Below are 16,725 nucleotides of genomic sequence, written 5' to 3' on the forward strand. Positions count from 1 at the left end.
AAGAGAGGAATGAAGGCAGAATAGGCTGGTCTTTTGAAGAGTTTTGTTGTAAACTGGAACAGAGTAATGGGTAGCAAATGAAGGGGAAAGTAAAGTCTAGAGGGTTTTCTTGTTTTTTGCTTTTTTAATGGGAGGATTACAGCATGTTTACTTGATGGCAGCAGTCTAGTGGACAAGAGAGGAGAGTTGCTCGAGTGGAGTCCTTGAGCGTGTGAGAAGGGAAGGGAATGGATAGCCCCGACAGAGCTTGGCTAAGAAGCACCCATGGCTGGTGGGGGATGGGATGTGAGTGTGCCCATGTGGGAGATTTTGGTCGCCACCCCCCCGACCTTGAAATAGGAAGCCAGGACATCGACTGACTGAGCGTGGAAGAGGAAAGGTAAAGGTTTGAAGAGAGGAAAAAAGCAGGAGGGTGGGGGAGCAAATGGACTGGGGAAGTAGTTTGCTTCCCAGACAACACTCAGGGTTGTCGACCTGGGGGCCGTGGCAGATGGATTTAAAGTGAGGTCAGTCAGCATGAGTTTGTGAGTTTCTCCAGCTATGGTTAGCTGTGCGGGTGTGAGCACAAAGCGGGCAGAAAGTGGATTGAACATGGGATTGGGTTTTGCTGAGTCAGTGTGACACGGCTAGAGAGGAGCATTGGAGTGACGAGCACGTGCAAGGAAGGGGTGACAATCACTGCCTTTGGGACTTCAGCCAGAAAAAGAGGGGAGTGAGAGAGAGCAGAAAGCCCTATGAACAGTGGGTTTTAGGGCACAGTGGGTCAAAGACTTCTTGGTGTTTGAGACCAGAAGGTGTTGGCTGGAATGTTAAGGGGTAGGGCCAAGGGCACTTGGAGTTGAGCATACGGAGAGGCTGTAGTCATAGTTCTGGAAAGTTCAGAGAACAACCACGGGATCTCTTGAAGTCCTGGGGTTTTCAGGATGAAGCTCACGACCATTGAAGGTGAGGATATCAAGGAACTGAGAAGCCACAGTGTTGGATGGATCGATATATGGATATTAAAATCACCAAAAACTAGGACAGCATCAAAGTTGGAGAATAGTAATGAGCCAAGAGCTAATATTAAAATCTCCCAAGAAGGGGAGAGAACTGAGGATTGGAAGGTGATCAAAACATAGATGGGCAGAGGCTGATGAGGTCTGACCTTACAATGTTCAAAGTGGAAGGTTTTAGGACTTGGAAGGAGAAGAGTCTGGAAGTAGGTAGGAGGAACAAGGAACTCACCTGTCCCACATCTAGGCTAGAGGTTGGAGGGCTGCAGGAGAGGAAGCAGCCACACTGGCCTGTGGGGAAGCAGTGTCCTTGGGCAGGCCGGGTTCCATTGAAGCAGGGCTCCTCAGCCTTTTGTCATTTCCTTCCGCCTTCAAGACCCTTTTTAGATCTTTTCTTTTTACCCTCTGCCCTTGAAATGAATGATTATAGAATAAGATTTTATCAGGTAGGGTTGAGGCTTGGAGATTCACAAGTTATTGTAATTTCTTTTTTTTTCCCCCTAAGATTTTATTTATTTGACAGAGACACAGCGAGAGAGGGAACACAAACGGGGAGTGGGAAGGAGAGAAGCAGGGAGCCCGATGCAGGGCTCGATCCCAGGACCCTGGGACCCTGCTGCTCCCTCTGCCTGCCACTCCCCCTGCACATGTTCATGCTCTCTTTCACTCTGACAAATAATTTCAAAACAAATAAACAACAACAATAAAAAATGAATGAGTTAGAGCTTCAAGAAAGAAGTGGAGAATGTAGGGACTATCTAGAGGATCCTGGGGGGAATATCCATTGTTAGCAGAGGGGGATGGGGGCCAAAGAGGCAAAGTCAGGTCTTTCTAGGTTTTAGAGCCTGGGAAATGTAGAATCCTGGGTGGACCTGGGTCTTTAATGTGTGACTAATAAATAAACTAAAGGAAGGACAATTATGACATTAGTCCTAGTGGCCTCATGGCAGATGGTAGTTGGTAGAGACGGAGCACACAGGGGCTAGGAGTGAGGAGCCTTGTAGGGTTCACTCTGAGTAATGGGGTTATTCTGCTCTGGGCTTGCCTAGCAGTTCCAGCCTATACTATTTTTTTTTTTTTTTTAAAGATTTTATTTATTTGACAGAGAGCACAAGCAGGCTGAGTAGCAGGCAGAGGGAGAGGGCGAAGCAGGCTCCCTGCTGAGCAAGGAGCCCACCGCAGGGCTCTATCCTGAGATCCTGGGATCGTGACCTGAGCCGAGGGCAGTCACTTAACCAACTGAGCCACCCAGGTACATCTCTAGCCTATCCTATTGTGAGGACTTTGTGTGGATGGACTAGAGGGGCCTGAGGACAGTGGAGACACTGAGGCTGAGGCTGAAGAGGGAGCAGGGAAAACAAGGGTGGCTGGCTCTCTGCGGGGGGTAGTGGTATTTCTTCATATGTCAGCTTTGACATTGGGTAGTACCAGATTTGGGGGCAGCAGATGGAAAGTTCACATCCTGGTTCTGCTATCTTAGCTGCGTGGCCCTGGGAAAAGGCTCTGAATTTTACTTTGTTAAACTGTCGCAACAGGTTAACACCAGTCTCATCCACATACGGGTTTTGTGGTAGTGAATCTGTCCCTGGCAAAGTACATTATCCTTAGTAATATGTTGTATATATCCAAAGGGGAGCCATATAATTCTCTCCCACCTTCCCTTCCCCGCCCCAACGCTCCATGTTTTTCCCCCTTCTTAGATAGACTGAGTATTATTTCACTGTCATTCTTGTCTCTGCTTCTGGATCTGTAGCGAAATGTCTGTTCCAACAACACGGTTAGAAATTCTGTTCCCAGTCGTTTTTTTCCAACCAGATAGACCCAGTTCTAGGGAGTCTGAGGACGGTTGTACCAACCAGCCTTTCCCATTGTTCTAAAGAGAAAACGAGAACAAGCAGCACTGTTCCCTCTTAGCCTGTGGTGGTCAGCCACAGTTATGCCAAATGAAACCACTAGTCTTAAAGAAACACTAAGTACCCCAATCATAAAGAGCTTTTTTTTGTTCTGTTATCTGCTGTAAACTTATAATAGCCCAGAGCCCAATTCGGAGGATAAACAAGAGCAAGTGATTGTCAGAAACTTAGAATTTGAAGTTTCAACTTTTTCCTGAACCTGCATTCTCTTGGAGATGGCATGGAGATGAGAAAGCAAACATTCTGTGGGTGTGTCTAGACCATTTGCAAACTCTTATTTGTGTGTGAGCTGATCTGTTTTGGACATAGCTCTCTGTGTGCAAAATGTTTGCTATCACAGGAGATTCCAACCTGATTATGTTCCAGTTTTTTATACCATGAGAGCACAAATGGATACAATGCAAGGAAGTTCAAGGCACATACTATAGGAAATCAGAGTGGGTGGAGGTCAGAGTTTATGGAAGAGGTGAAATTTGAACTGGGCCTTAAAGGAAAGGTAGGTATTTGTCAGACGGACCTTGCCAGGAAGGTGATTCTAGGCAGAGGCACAAGCAAAAGCCATGAAACAGGAAAGTTCTGGTTCTTTAAGGAGCTGGACAGTATACAAGTTTGGCTAGAACCCAGGATTTATTCACAAAGCTGAAACAGCCCTAGACTTTACCATGCAGTTTGTTGTGCATATTCTCTCTCTCTGACAAATAAAGTCTTTAAACAAACAAATAAAATAAAATAAAATGAATGCGTTAGAGCTGGTAGGTGGAGAGAACCTTCAAGAAAGAAGTGGGAAGTATAGCCTCTCCTTTTACTGTTTCTCTTCCTTGCTGTGGACCCTTGTTTCAAAAGATTCACCTAGCTGGGGAGCCTGGCTTGCTCCGTCTGTAGAGCACGTAGCACTTGACCTTGGGGTCATGAGTTTGAGCCCCATGCTGGTTTTAGAGATTACTATTTTTAAAAAAAGGGCTAAAAGTTTCATCTACTAAACTATGCAGTCACCAATAATTCATTTTCCCATCAAAGAACTCAAAAGTGTCAATCAGATCCATTTTATATGAAAGAACCATTGTTCTCACTAGACAAAAAGTGAGGAAAATTGTCTTAGTGTTTTCAGCTTTATTTTGGTGTTTACAGTTTCTGTGTTGACTCTTTGAAATGCTGAGTTTTCACTAACTACCCACATAGGAACTCTCAAGGTGTGGGGCTCCAGGTGGGAAGCCAGTGCTCTAGTTGACATTTGAGGAAGGGAATGGGAGTAACAACACTAGTATTTTTAGGATAGGAAATGGGAGCAACCAGAGACAAGGGTTAACTCAGGTGTGGGTTGTATTGGTGGCAACAGGGGTGAAAAAGGAAGGGGTAGATGGTAGAGATGTGCTGGGAGGAAGCCCTGCCAGGGTGTGTAACTGACAGCCTGAGGGGTAAGGAGACAGGGAGAACGTGGAGTTGATGTATGTCATACTCGGGGCTGGAAGGATGCTGAGATGGGCTTATTGGAAAGGTGAGAGGAGAATCTCAGTTCTGGCAAGGTCAGGTTCAGAACCAAGGCTCAGTCAGAGATCCACATCTGTCTTCCTCCCTGAGGCCCCTTCTCTCCACAGTAGCTATGTCCTGGGACATACAGGAGACTTGTGAACCTAATACCCAACGTGTTTCCTGTCATAGGGCCACGGGTAGTCAAGTGGCTTCTGCACTCTTTTTTTTTTTTTTTTTTTTAATTTATTTATTTGACAGACAGAGATCACAAGCAGGCAGAGAGGCAGGCAGAGAGAGAGGAGGAAGCAGGCTCCCTGCCGAGCAGAGAGCCCAATGCGGGGCTCGATCCCAGGACCCTGAGATCATGACCTGAGCCGAAGGCAGCGGCTTAACCCACTGAGCCACCCAGGCGCCCCGGCTTCTGCACTCTTGCTACACATACCTGGGTCTTGCTCTGTCCTCGTTCTCATGCACTGTGCCCCAGTCTGCCTTTGGGATTGCTGTCACCTGGCTGTGCCACTCCTGCTCCTTACTCCAGCCTTGGAGCTCTCTTAGGGCCTCTCCCATCTTTTACCCAACCATCTAGCCCTGCTGACTCTGCCTATCTTTACCTTGAATCTCTTGGTTGTGTTCTCCAGATCTGTGAAAATATTTCTGCCTAGAGTAATAATGGGATCTTGTGAACAGATCCATCACACAGGCTTTTTAAGTCCATGGAATTTGTGGTGATAGCATTGTACTAGGTTAGCCATTTCAAAACTGACTTGTGGAAGGAGGCCAGCAGAAGCGTACTGTCCGTGTGGATTATAAACTGACACAGTAGAAGCTTGTTGCCACTTCCTGTGTACTTGAACGCTGTACCTTTATTCAGCTGACCACACATAGGCTTCCTTTTCAATTAGTGTCTGCTAGGATGGGACTTTATTGATCTATTAGAAAGCCCTCTCCCGATTTTGATCACGTGCCGAGATACCCTGGAATGAACAGAGTCCAGGGAAGGAGATTTTGTTTGCTTTGTCTGCTTTGTCTGCATCCCATAACTTGCCTGTTCTGTTTTTCGCTCAGATCGATCCCATGTTTCAGAAGACGGCGGCCTCGTTCGATGAGTGCAGCACAGCAGGGGTGTTTCTGTCTACCCTCCACTGCCATGACTACAGAAGTGAGCTGCTGTTTCCTTCTGATGTGCAGACTTTGTCCACTGAGGAACCCCTGGAGCTGCCGGATTTAGGTTGGGTGGAAGCGACAGATTTAAAAGGTGGGTACACATGATGTGTTTCACCAGGGCATTTCAGTCATCAGAAAAGTTTCTGTACAGCCATGGGTTCCATGATACACCCATCATGATGTTGCTTGTTTAAATTACCCAGAAGCTTCCTCTGGAATGCCCTGTTGGGCATCCTTTTGGGGAAAATGGACTTCTTTCCTCTCTGTAGCACAGAGGCTAGTAGTAGTAGCTAACGCTCACCATTGCTCTTGGCCCATATGTGCCATATCCCTCATGGGCCCCTTAACAGCCAAGGCTCTCATTCACTTCTCAGGGTCCTGGGGTTAGCCAGGAATGTCAGAGTTTGGACTTGGAAAAGGGGCTGTAATAGGCTTTTGTTGAGCTGAAGGAGCCTTGTTCTTATTTGTTACCAATCCAGGGTGTCCTGAGGAGAAGAAGGCATTGTGAGTTATTTTCACACTCCACCTTGGTGGTCTGAGAATAGACCTGTCCTTTTTTTTTTTTTTTTTTTTTTTTAAGATTTTGTTAGAGAGTGAGAAAGCTAGCACAAGCACGGGGAGAGGCAGGCAGAGGGAGAAGCAGACTTCCCGCTTAGTGGGGAGCCCGATGCAGGACTTGATCCTGGAACCCCGGGATCATGACTGGAGCCAAGGGCAGATGCTTAACCGACTGAGCCACCCAGGCATCCCTGGCCCTGTCCTTTTGTCAGCCCATTTTACTGGCCTGGCAGGGGTTTTATCCCCCCTCCCATCCTACCCTCCACACTCTGGGGGTATCGTCTGGGTGCACGCTTGGGCAGGAATACAGTAGCTACACTTGTGGGTTGCATGAAATTGCTCCTTTCCCTCCAGGACTTCGCAGATGTTACAGGGTCTGCTTTCCTCCTTTCTATTCTTGTCTAAAGTTTTCTAAGTACAAATATTTGTGCTAATAGTGTATTTTTCAAGTTTATGCTGTCAACTGGGACTTTAATTCTGTAAGGTACCTCGCTTAGTTTAGGACTAAAATAAGTAACATTGTGTGATTGATCGTGCCGTTAGTACACTTCGAGGGTTTTTGATTTCCCAACTCCAACATTGGGCGTGAAGTCCATTTAGGAGTCAAATGTGTATGCTTTAGGCTTCTGCCCTAATGTTTTAGTAATTCTTGGAGTGCCAGTGTGGGGCCTCCCTCCAGGGTAGGTGTGTTGTCTGAGCACTACCCTTTCCCTGGACAGAAGTCTGTGTCCTGGAGCTTGGCCACCAGCCAGCCTCTGCCACAGAACGGGGGGTGACAAAGCCTCAGTTCTCCATCGTGCTACCCTGGTCACTCTGAGGTGGGGGGAGCGTGCTCCATCCATACTCTTTGCCTGCTCTGCCCTCTCCAGCGCCCATGCAGCAGTGTGCAGAGGACGGCCAGATCTGCCCTTCCCTGGCCGGGTTCCAGTTCACGAAATGGGACAGTGAGACACATAATGAGGTGAGTTCAACTTTTAGACTTCTCAGGGCTCTGGGCATTTGTCCAGCTGCTCGTGGTTTCAGTGAGATGGCCCAAGACGAGTTCTGCCCAGTGAGAACCTGAAACTGGCATCGTTTTTCTTTAGCTAGGAGTACAGAAAACATTTCCCTTGGCACTTCTGTAGGGACTAAAACCTTGAGGGTAGAAATGAGAGTGAGGCAGCCCTGTCATTCCTGGGTGCACTTTTTTTCTTTTTTTAATCGGCTATCCCCTTGAACATGGCTAATTCCAAGCCTTTGGTCTCAGGCTGCTGTCAGGCTCAAGGAATTTCCTGCTCTTCAGGGTTGAGTCCCTTGGCACAGAGTTTCCTGAGAAACTGTCATGTGTAAAGCTTTTCTCTGTATATTTTTAGCTTGGCCCCCTTTAGCCTACTTACTATCACTTCCAGAGTAAATGGTCTCCATGGAAAACTGTTTTCTCTAAACATGTAGTTAATGGATGCCAATTCCTGTTTCATGTTTTACGAAATGTGCCTAACGACAACACAGCCTCATCCTGTGCCGCACAGTGTAAACTTCCTCAGCACCTTACTCTCCTGAGAATCTTGACTCGGGGGAGGGTGAGCGGGTAGGGGAGGCTGGAACCTGGAACTCAGGGCTAAGAAGGCGTCCAGGCAGGCTGTTACTCCAGGCTGCACGGATGGTGAGAACTAGAGAATCCTCTCCTTGTCCTCTCCAGTCTGTCTCTGCTCTGGTAGACAAGTTCAAGAAAAACGAGCAGGTGTTTGACATCAATGCCGAGGTAGAGGAGAGTGACTGCGAGGACTTCCCTGACGGGCCCATGGATGGCGACTTTGATGCAAACGATGAACCTGAGCACAGTGCCACCGGGGATCGCACCGAGTTCAGGAGCTGGAAGGAGCCCTGCCGCACTCCGAGCTGCCCGTAAGGCTCTCAGAAGGCCTGGAACAGGTTCCCTGAGGAGGTTTCCATTGGTTCTTAGCAGATTTCCTGCTAGGACCGTCTCATTTCATCTCCAAGATCAGATAGCCTAGCCTGCTGGCTCACTGTCCACGCAGGCTGAGCCATTCTGACCCATAGTGGCATCTCACCTGCCTGGGAATGTCAGCTCAGCCACCTATTGGTGACATTGCAGGATCTGGAAGGATAAAGTTCAAACGTGTAAAGTGCTAGGGAGGAGAACTTGGGATATAGGCACTGCTTCGGTGGTGCCTGTCGTTTCCACTTGTGTTTTGGTAGCACGGAATGTGCTTTCTTCACACCATGTGCAGTCTTGCTTTTGGCTACATCACTCCAGATTGGTTATAGACAGAAATAGCCTTACATGCTGATTACAAAAACAAAGTGGCCCCTGCCTGGAGGGTCAGGCAAAGAGGAGGGGCTGGGCAGTGTTGGGTTAACCAGATAGGCAGACGGGACAAGCGAAGCAGGGGAAACTAAATAAGCAGATAAAACCGAACATGTTGGGCAGGAGGTGGTAGAATGGGTCTGTAGCAATTTTTTTTTTCTTTTTTATTAAAGATTTTATTTATTTATTTGACAGACAGCGATCACAAGTAGGCAGAGAGGCAGGCAGAGAGAGGAAGGGAAGCAGGCTCCCTGCTGAGCAGAGAGCCCCATGCTGGGCTCGATCCCAGGACCCCGAGATCATGACCTGAGCTGAAGGCAGAGGTTTAACCCACTGAGCCACCCAGGCGCCCTTGTCTGTAGAAATTTAATTTTTTTATTAACTCTAGTAGGCTTAGAAGGAAATCAGAATTTTGTTGGCCTTTATTTATATGTACTTAGGAGATTAGTAAGTTTTACTTTTGAATATGATTTGGAAGCAATTTCCGTAATCCTGTGGCACTGAGGGCCGCTAAAAGTCGTGACTGGGCTTGGGTATAAGAGACTCCATAAGACTGTGATGAACAGTCCCTCTGACAACTCCTGTGCCTATAACAATTTTGTGTTCCTGGGACAGGACAGCCAAACTGGTTTAGTGTGGGGCAAAACCTTAGAAGTTGTCTAGGATAATTTGTCTACTCATGTGGGAAATGATTAGATTGATGATGTTGCTTCACATCTGTGTAGAAGTTGACGGGCTAAACATTTGATACCTTAAGGCAAAATTACCCAGTGAGGCCCTTTGGCACCCTCCTTTCCTCTCCTGATTCGTACTATTAGTATACCTGCAGTTTTATCCCTGTACCCTTCCTATCTTCTACAGACTGAGAAATGGTAGGTGGGTAGGTGGGATGAGCTCTTTCAGTCCAGATTCAAATGTCAACAAACAACCATCACTTTTCTGACATCTAAGGAACTGACGGTAGCAAAGGGCTTTAGTCACTTCCATTTTGTTACCTTGAAGAAATGTCTGCACTTCTCTGCCCAGTTTCAAACAGAACAAAGTCTTAGGATCCATCCTACTGAGCGCTTTAGGGCCAGGGCGCTTGGGTTGTAGCCCAAGGTTATATCTGTCTTGAAATCCTTATCCTTGGCATGGCGCTGGCCTTGCCCAAGAGCTCAGTATCGAAACTGCACGGACTTGACTGCTGTGCATAGCCGTGAGATATGGGGTAGAGGCAAGTGGCCTCATCTTTTGGGGTCTTTGTTTTCTCATGCACAAAATGAAGGGTTTGGCCTAGATGATAATAGTAATGTCTGAGCTCATTGAGTGCTCTATTAATCTGGCTTCAGGCCAGCCACTGTGCCAGGGGCCTTACCTATGTTATCTCACATAATTCACAGAAAACAGAAAATGTAAGTACTTAAGCCTTGCAACAACCTTATCATGAGGTCCTGTTGTCCCCATTTCACAGATGAGGAAACAGGCTCAGAGAAGTTAAGTAATGGGATAGAGCTGGGTATCACTTAGTGCCTTTGACCAATTCTGACTGCCTGTAATGAACTTTGGACAATGGGCTCCACCCCAGAGCATTTAACTGAGAGTCCCAGAGGCCAGGCTTTGTGTCACATTTCCCAAAACTCCATGGGTGATTGTACTATGCATCCAGGATTGTGAACCCTGTACTGGACTAAAAGGTTATGTGTGTGTGTGTAAGATTTTATTTTATTTTTTTTTTTATTTTTTATTTTTTTTAATTTGTCAGAGAGAGAGGGAGAGAGCAAGCACAGGCAGACAGAATGGTAGGCAGAGACAGAGGGAGAAGCAGGCTCCCCGCCAAGCAAGGAGCCTGATGTGGGACTCAATCCCAGGACGCTGGGATCATGACCTGAGCCGAAGGTAGCTGCTTAACCAACTGAGCCACCCAGGCGTCCCGTGTGTAAGATTTTAGTATTTGAGAGAGAGACTGTAAGCAGGGGGAGCAGCAAGCAGAGGGAGAAGCAGGCTCCCTGCTGAGCAAGGAGCCCAACGTGGGGCTCAATGCTAGGATCCCAAGATCATGACCTAAGTCAAAGGTAGACGCTTAACCGATTGAGCCACCCAGGCGCCCCTGGACTGAAAGGTCTTTATGGGCTTCTCTAGGTTGAGATGGGATGGGGCCATGCTGAATCATGAATACCAGTGTTTTGTAGGGTACCCCTTGTTGCTGGTCCCTGGATGGCACCATTCAGACCACTGTGCACTTCGTGCATTGACAAGGGCAGGCCTAACATAGTGGCATAGTGGCGTATGTCCAACAGCAGCTTGGGCGCACTCCCTCTTGCAGCAGCAGCAACCTGTGTGTCTGCTCTAGCCAGTCTCTGTGAAACAGGTGCTTGCTGTGGTTAAAGACCTAGACTGTGGTCTAGGCCCATACCACCACCTGTTTCATGCATGCAGGAATGAGGCATTCTGCTGCTCGCATGGTGAGGTGCCAGGAGCCAGCTGGGAGGTGACCTACAGATCCTAGTGCTAAGTGCTGAACCAGTACTAACCTGGAGGGGCCTTGTGGGAGGAGGGCAGGTAGAAGAAGTAATTCCCCCAGAGGGCATTAGAGAAGTTTGCTGGAGGGGATGCTTGATGGAGAATTGAGGACACTGGTTGTCCTTAGTTGTTGAGTCGGGGAGTTGGGATGAAAAAGGCGCCTGCCACATAGCCTTGTATATTGCGAGAGACAATGGGTGGAGTTCAAGCCTCAAGGGCTTTAGCCCTGCCCTGGCCCACATATTTTCAGGGGATGGGAGCCAAGCTCTTTATAGCTTTGCCTATAAGTTCCCAATAAATTCCCAGCCTGACTGCCAGAAAAGAAGAGTATCTGTGAGAATTGAGCAGAGATTCTACTGAAGCCATCTTCTTTCTCCATCTGGAGCTCACAGTACAGTACAATTGTTCCTTAATAACATAAAGGCATTCTACGTACTAGAAATGTGAATTTTTTTCATATATTCTAATTTTTAAAATTAAGTTTTAGGGGCGCCTGGCAGGCTCAGTTGGTAGAGCATGTGATTCTTGATATTGGGGTTGTGAGTTTGAGGCCCACATTGGGTGGACAGATTACTTAAAATTTTTTTTAAATAATAAAATTAAGTTTTAATTACACAATAAATATACAAATACAGGTTACTGGTTTTAAAGTAAAGATTCTGTAGATAAAGGCAAAGTCCTCTTTTAAAGCTTTTTAACCTTATTACACAAGGCTTGGTTTGAAGATGGTGTATTTATAGCTCAGTGTAGATAAAAAGCGGCTCAGTGTATAAGGTTTCCTTGGACCTTGACCTTTAGAGGGCAGTATAGCAGCACTAACATACTTTCTGATGTGTCAGGCTCCCCACACAGACTAGAACACTGCCCAAAGGTTGAAAAACCAAACCCAAACTGTCATACTGGACTGGCCAGACTCTTCGCACATAGCCCAGAATAAAGCTAGGTGGCTTAACAGATTATAAGTGCCCCCCCCCCGCTTTGTCATTTGTCATTTGAGGGACAAATCAGAGTAACATCTATTCCCTTTTAGTAGGCACTACAAGTGTTATTGGAGCCCTCACTTATGGAAGAATGGGAAAGAAAGACTGAAAGATTATCATCTGTATGGCTGGAAGCCTTGTGAATGGAAAGATCTTGAGGCTGATTCAGAGAATTGTGTCCTTGTAGCTCTGGCATTTTTTTTCTTTTAAGGTTTTATTTATTTATATGAGAGAGAACGAGCATGAGAGGGGGAAGTTCAGAGGGAGAAGCAGACCCCCTGCTGAGCATGGAGCCCAATGTGGGACTCAGTCCCCAAACTCCAGGATCATGACCTGAGCTGAAGGGAGTCATTCAACCAGCTGAGCCACCCAGGCGCCCCCAACTCTGGCATTTTACTTAACTGCAGTCTTATGTGAAAACTTACCTTCTCTCCAAGGCACTTAGGTAGCTCAGTCAGTTAAGTGTCTGCCTTCAGCTCAGGTCATGATCCTGAAGTCCTGGGATTGACTCCTTCATGCGGCTGCCTACTCAATGGAAGCCTGCATCTCCCTCTGCCACTGCCCCCTCTCTTGTGTGCGCCCTCTCTCTCTCTCTCTCAAATAAAATTAAAAAAAAAAAAAAAAGACAACTTACCTTCCCTCTGCCACTGTTTCCTTATCTCTCAGATGGGTAAACTTGCATTCCATGAAGTACTTTAAAGCCTCTTTGTATAGCTATCTGTGATCATAATGTTATAGAATTAAGAGAAACTTCAGCACTTTGATGAAGTAAAAACTAAGGAATTATTAACGATGAAATATTTATATTGGACTTACTCTTAGAAATGCTGCTCATCTGTGGAGAAGTGGGTAGGTAGCGTCTTCAGTTTCATCACACGCTGCTTTGCATGTAAATGGCATGATTGTATTATGTATATTGACATGTACACAGTTGGACAGGTAAAAATATGATTTCATATGTGTTACAGGGAAGAAATGATTCCCCTTGGGGATGGAGACATTAGGACCATGTGCCCTCTTCTATCCACGAAACCTGGAGAATATTCCTATTTTAGTCCCCGTACCATGTCAATGTGGGCTGGCCCAGATCACTGGCGCTTTAGACCCCGACTGAAACGTATGTACTTCTAAGTTTGAACATCTGTACTTCCAAGTGTGAACTTTAAGAGATAGTGTTGATGATCATCCAGTATCCACGTGACTTCAAACAGAGGCCATATGTGGGAATGACCACAGGCTTACAAGGCAGGACTCTAGAACTCTGAAGGGCCTTGCCAGCATTATGTGTTTTACATTCTCTCTTTGAAAAGAAGGGATTAATTAGCATACTTGTAATTGTGTTTTGTTAGCAAGACCACAAATCATAAGTTAGGGATGAAACTAGGTGTATGATTTGCCTTTCCTGATGCTGTTTATGCTCAGACAAAAATGCGAGCATTTTTGCAGTTGGTAAGATCTTGCAAAATGGGTACATAATATTGTCCACAGAGGTGAACAATGTGACATCTGTGTTCATTTCTGCAGACGATGCTTCCTCCAAATCAGAGAACAAAAAGAAGAGTACAAAGAAGGATTTTGAAATTGACTTTGACGATGATACTGACTTTGATGTATATTTTAAAAAAACAAAGGTTTGTGCTAGATCTATTAGCCTATATGCTTTTTTAAATTGCTCTTTTCACTCTTTTCAGATTTTTTTTTTTTTTTTTTTTTTTTTGGCAGACAGAGATCACAAGTAGGCAGAGAAGCAGGCAGAGAGAGAGGAGGAAGCAGGCTCCCTGCTGAGCAGAGAACCTGATGCGGAGCTCGATCCCAGGACCCTGAGATCATGACCCGAGCCGAAGGCAGAGGCTTTAACCCACTGAGCCACCCAGGCGCCCCTCTTTTCAGATTTTAAAAAATTCATTACAAATTTAAGTTTTAGAGTAAATGGATGGTTTCATTCTCCCTCAAACTCTAGAGGAATTGAGAAATAGCCCTGAACTCAGTGGCAGGTAGAATCAGGTTTAGAATATTAATAATGTCTAGCAAAATCACTCTTTGCTACAGAACTGGGAACTCTTGACAGTAGGCTAGTGCTGCCCAAATCCTTCCCAAGCTGCTTGCTTTTTTTTTTTTTTTTTTTTTGACCATTCTTACTAAAATGCCTGGGGTGCCTGGGTGGTTCAGTTGGATAAGCATCCGACTCTTGATTTTGGCTGAGGTCATGATCTCAGGGTTGTGAGCCTTGCAACAGGCTCTGTGCTCAGCATGGAGACTGCTTGAGATTCTCTCCCTCTGCCACTCTTCCATTCCTGTCTCATGTGTGCTCTCTCAATATCTCCCTTTCTCTCAAAAAAAAAAAAAAAATGGTTTTTGTTTTTAATTAACAGGCTTCTACTATTCTGGCCAAGTCCACTTTGGAGAACCAGAATTGGAAAGCCACCACTCTTCCCGCGGATTTCTTCTATGAGACAGATCATCTTGTCCAGCTGCATCTCAAACCAGGCACCAGGGTAAGACTGCTCCTTGGTTCCTCCAGGCTGCTGCTGTTGAACGTGCTGGTAGCGTGGGAGAAATCAGATGGTTGGCAATGTTGACTACCAGCCCGTGCCTTCGAGGAAAAGGAGAGCGCAAGGGGAGGGGAAGGTGTTAGCCTGGGCCAGTCACCGGGAAATGCAGCGGGTATAGCAAAGCTAAAGGGAAAGCTTATGGCATAGATGCAGGTTGGAGATTTGGATACTTCAGCTGGTGAGACTGCTGGGTGGCCGCTGAGGCCTAGGTGCTGAAACGCTAGGGGGATAAACAGTCTTTGACTAAGGTTTTTACGTGGTGATAGCTATTTCTTGATTCTCTCCCTTTCTCATTGATGTTGTGGATTCACTAGCCAGTTGCTTTCCCCAGGCCACACTGCCCTCATGATCCAGGTGTAGACACGAGCCCCACTGTGACTTATGGGGTAGTGTGGGTGCCAAGCACCTGACCGTGTGGTCCTCAAGGGAGTTATCTAGAGCTGTGCCACCTTCCTGGGCTCTGTCGAGGCTCCTCTATTCTGATGAGCATCTAGACCACCCAGGGCTGGCCCCCAGTCGCTGTTCACCTCATCTGCCCGCGGCTGCTTCTGGCGATGCTGGTCGCAAGTGCGTGTCACTGTTGCCAGGGTTACCAGGCAGCGGTTCCTGCCCAGTTCCCTTTTATCTAGACCCTCTGCTCACTTGCTTTCCTTGGGTGTTCTGGTCTTGTGGTGTCCTAGACACAAACTGTCTTTATTTTCCTCTTCCTTATTTTGCCTGTTTCTCTACAAGACGTTAATGATATGTATACAGTTCTCCAGATTCACAATCTCCCATTGTATTTTTAAATACATTTTTTTTTTAAGATTTTATTTATTTATTTGACAGACAGAGGTCACAAGTAGGCTGAGAGGCAGGCAGAGAGAGAGAGGTGGAAGCAGGCTCCCCACTGAGCAGAGAGCCTGATGCGGGGCTCGATCCCAGGACCCTGGGATCATGACCTGAGCTGAAGGCAGAGGCTTTAACCCACTGAGCCACCCAGGCGCCCCTCCCATTGTGTTTTTATAAACCAACACTAGTATATTTTTCCTTTTAATCAGTACTGTTTACTTAACAGAAATACTCTTAAAAATGCAGAAAGAGATACAAAGTTGCAGCAGTATTTGAAACGATGGCTATGGTCAGTGTTGGTTAGATGCTAGCCAGGTTGTGTTCTAATGGGAAAATGGGGCCCTGCGGCAGAAGAGCAGGACAGCAGGACAGTGGACACTGCTACCAAACCTTACCCAGCCAGGAGCTCCTTTCTGTGGCCAGGAGTTACCCAACCCCCTTCCCTCAAGCCCTTATTAGGAGCATCTGAAGTCTGTGGCCTTTGGTGGGAATTTGCATATTAATTCCAGGGGCTGTTGTTTTGTTGCTTATAGTAGAAGAAAGAACTTCTGCTTCTGATTGTCCACAGGGTCAAAGTCACTGAGTGGTAGGGCAGCCAGGCAGCAGGAACTGAAGATCCCTGCCCTTCCACCAGGGCTACACAGGGATAATGACTATTAAACTCTGGAAACCCTGGAAATTAAATGCTGGGTTAGTAAGCACTGTTTGGCTACAGACCATACAGATCAACTATCCAGTTTAATTATCTTACAGGCGGATTCTAGTAGCAACCAGCTGGTAACACGAGGAGGTCACAGCCCCTTCCTCAAACACTTCTTGTAGACTATGGACAGTTTAGCATGTGCCTAAAGGACAGTATCCTAAATGGGGAGGGATTTAGAAATGGAGTCATATGAGGAACTGAGGAAGAAAGAGGACTTAAGTCAATAAATACCTATTATTGAATATTATTTTTGGATTGTGTTACAAAAACATTGTGGGTTTTGTTTTTTTTTTCCTGCTTTTGGATTATATCATTGTAGTAGAATATTCAGTATGCTTTGTAAACTGAATACCTTCAGCCTCACTTCCTTCACCCCTGTAAGGACCTATTTAGCCAGAGCACTTCCATCTCCATCCAGTTAAACAATAACCTTGTTGTTTAACCCTTAAACTGTCCTTGCCCCCCTTCCCCCAGGGGACTTACTTAAAAACAAGTCCCAGAAACCAGTCTCAGGTAACAAAGCCCAAATACAAGGGTGGTTCAGGCCAGGTGGAGACATCCAATCAGTGGGGGGGGGCCATACTGTCTCCCTAGTTACCAAGGAGTATGGGCCCTACCCTTTGGGAGCCTTTTGGGCGCCAATTCTGACCAAGGTGATAGGCTAGTTCAAATACCTACTAGGGTAAATTGTAATTCAATTGGTCACTTATGTGTGACCTAGCATGACTGTGCAGCTTTCTCTGTGTGTT

At 46.4% G+C, this 16,725-nt stretch overlaps 1 protein-coding gene across 1 annotated transcript in view; it reads left to right on the plus strand.

Annotated features, from left to right (window-relative positions):
* LOC111158422 (non-SMC condensin I complex subunit H) overlaps positions 1 to 16,725 on the plus strand; it is a 35,552-nt gene that overhangs the window by 9,498 nt on the left and 9,329 nt on the right. The window contains exons 7-12 of the mRNA XM_022520424.1: positions 5,444 to 5,633; positions 6,970 to 7,061; positions 7,779 to 7,984; positions 12,859 to 13,007; positions 13,415 to 13,521; positions 14,263 to 14,385. Of these exons, the coding sequence (XP_022376132.1) occupies positions 5,444 to 5,633; positions 6,970 to 7,061; positions 7,779 to 7,984; positions 12,859 to 13,007; positions 13,415 to 13,521; positions 14,263 to 14,385 (867 nt within the window). The remainder of the gene's footprint in view (positions 1 to 5,443; positions 5,634 to 6,969; positions 7,062 to 7,778; positions 7,985 to 12,858; positions 13,008 to 13,414; positions 13,522 to 14,262; positions 14,386 to 16,725) is intronic.

Source organism: Enhydra lutris, unplaced genomic scaffold, assembly GCF_002288905.1.
Source record: "Enhydra lutris kenyoni isolate GAN:26980312 unplaced genomic scaffold, ASM228890v2 scaffoldscaffold59, whole genome shotgun sequence".
NCBI lineage: Eukaryota > Metazoa > Chordata > Mammalia > Carnivora > Mustelidae > Enhydra > Enhydra lutris.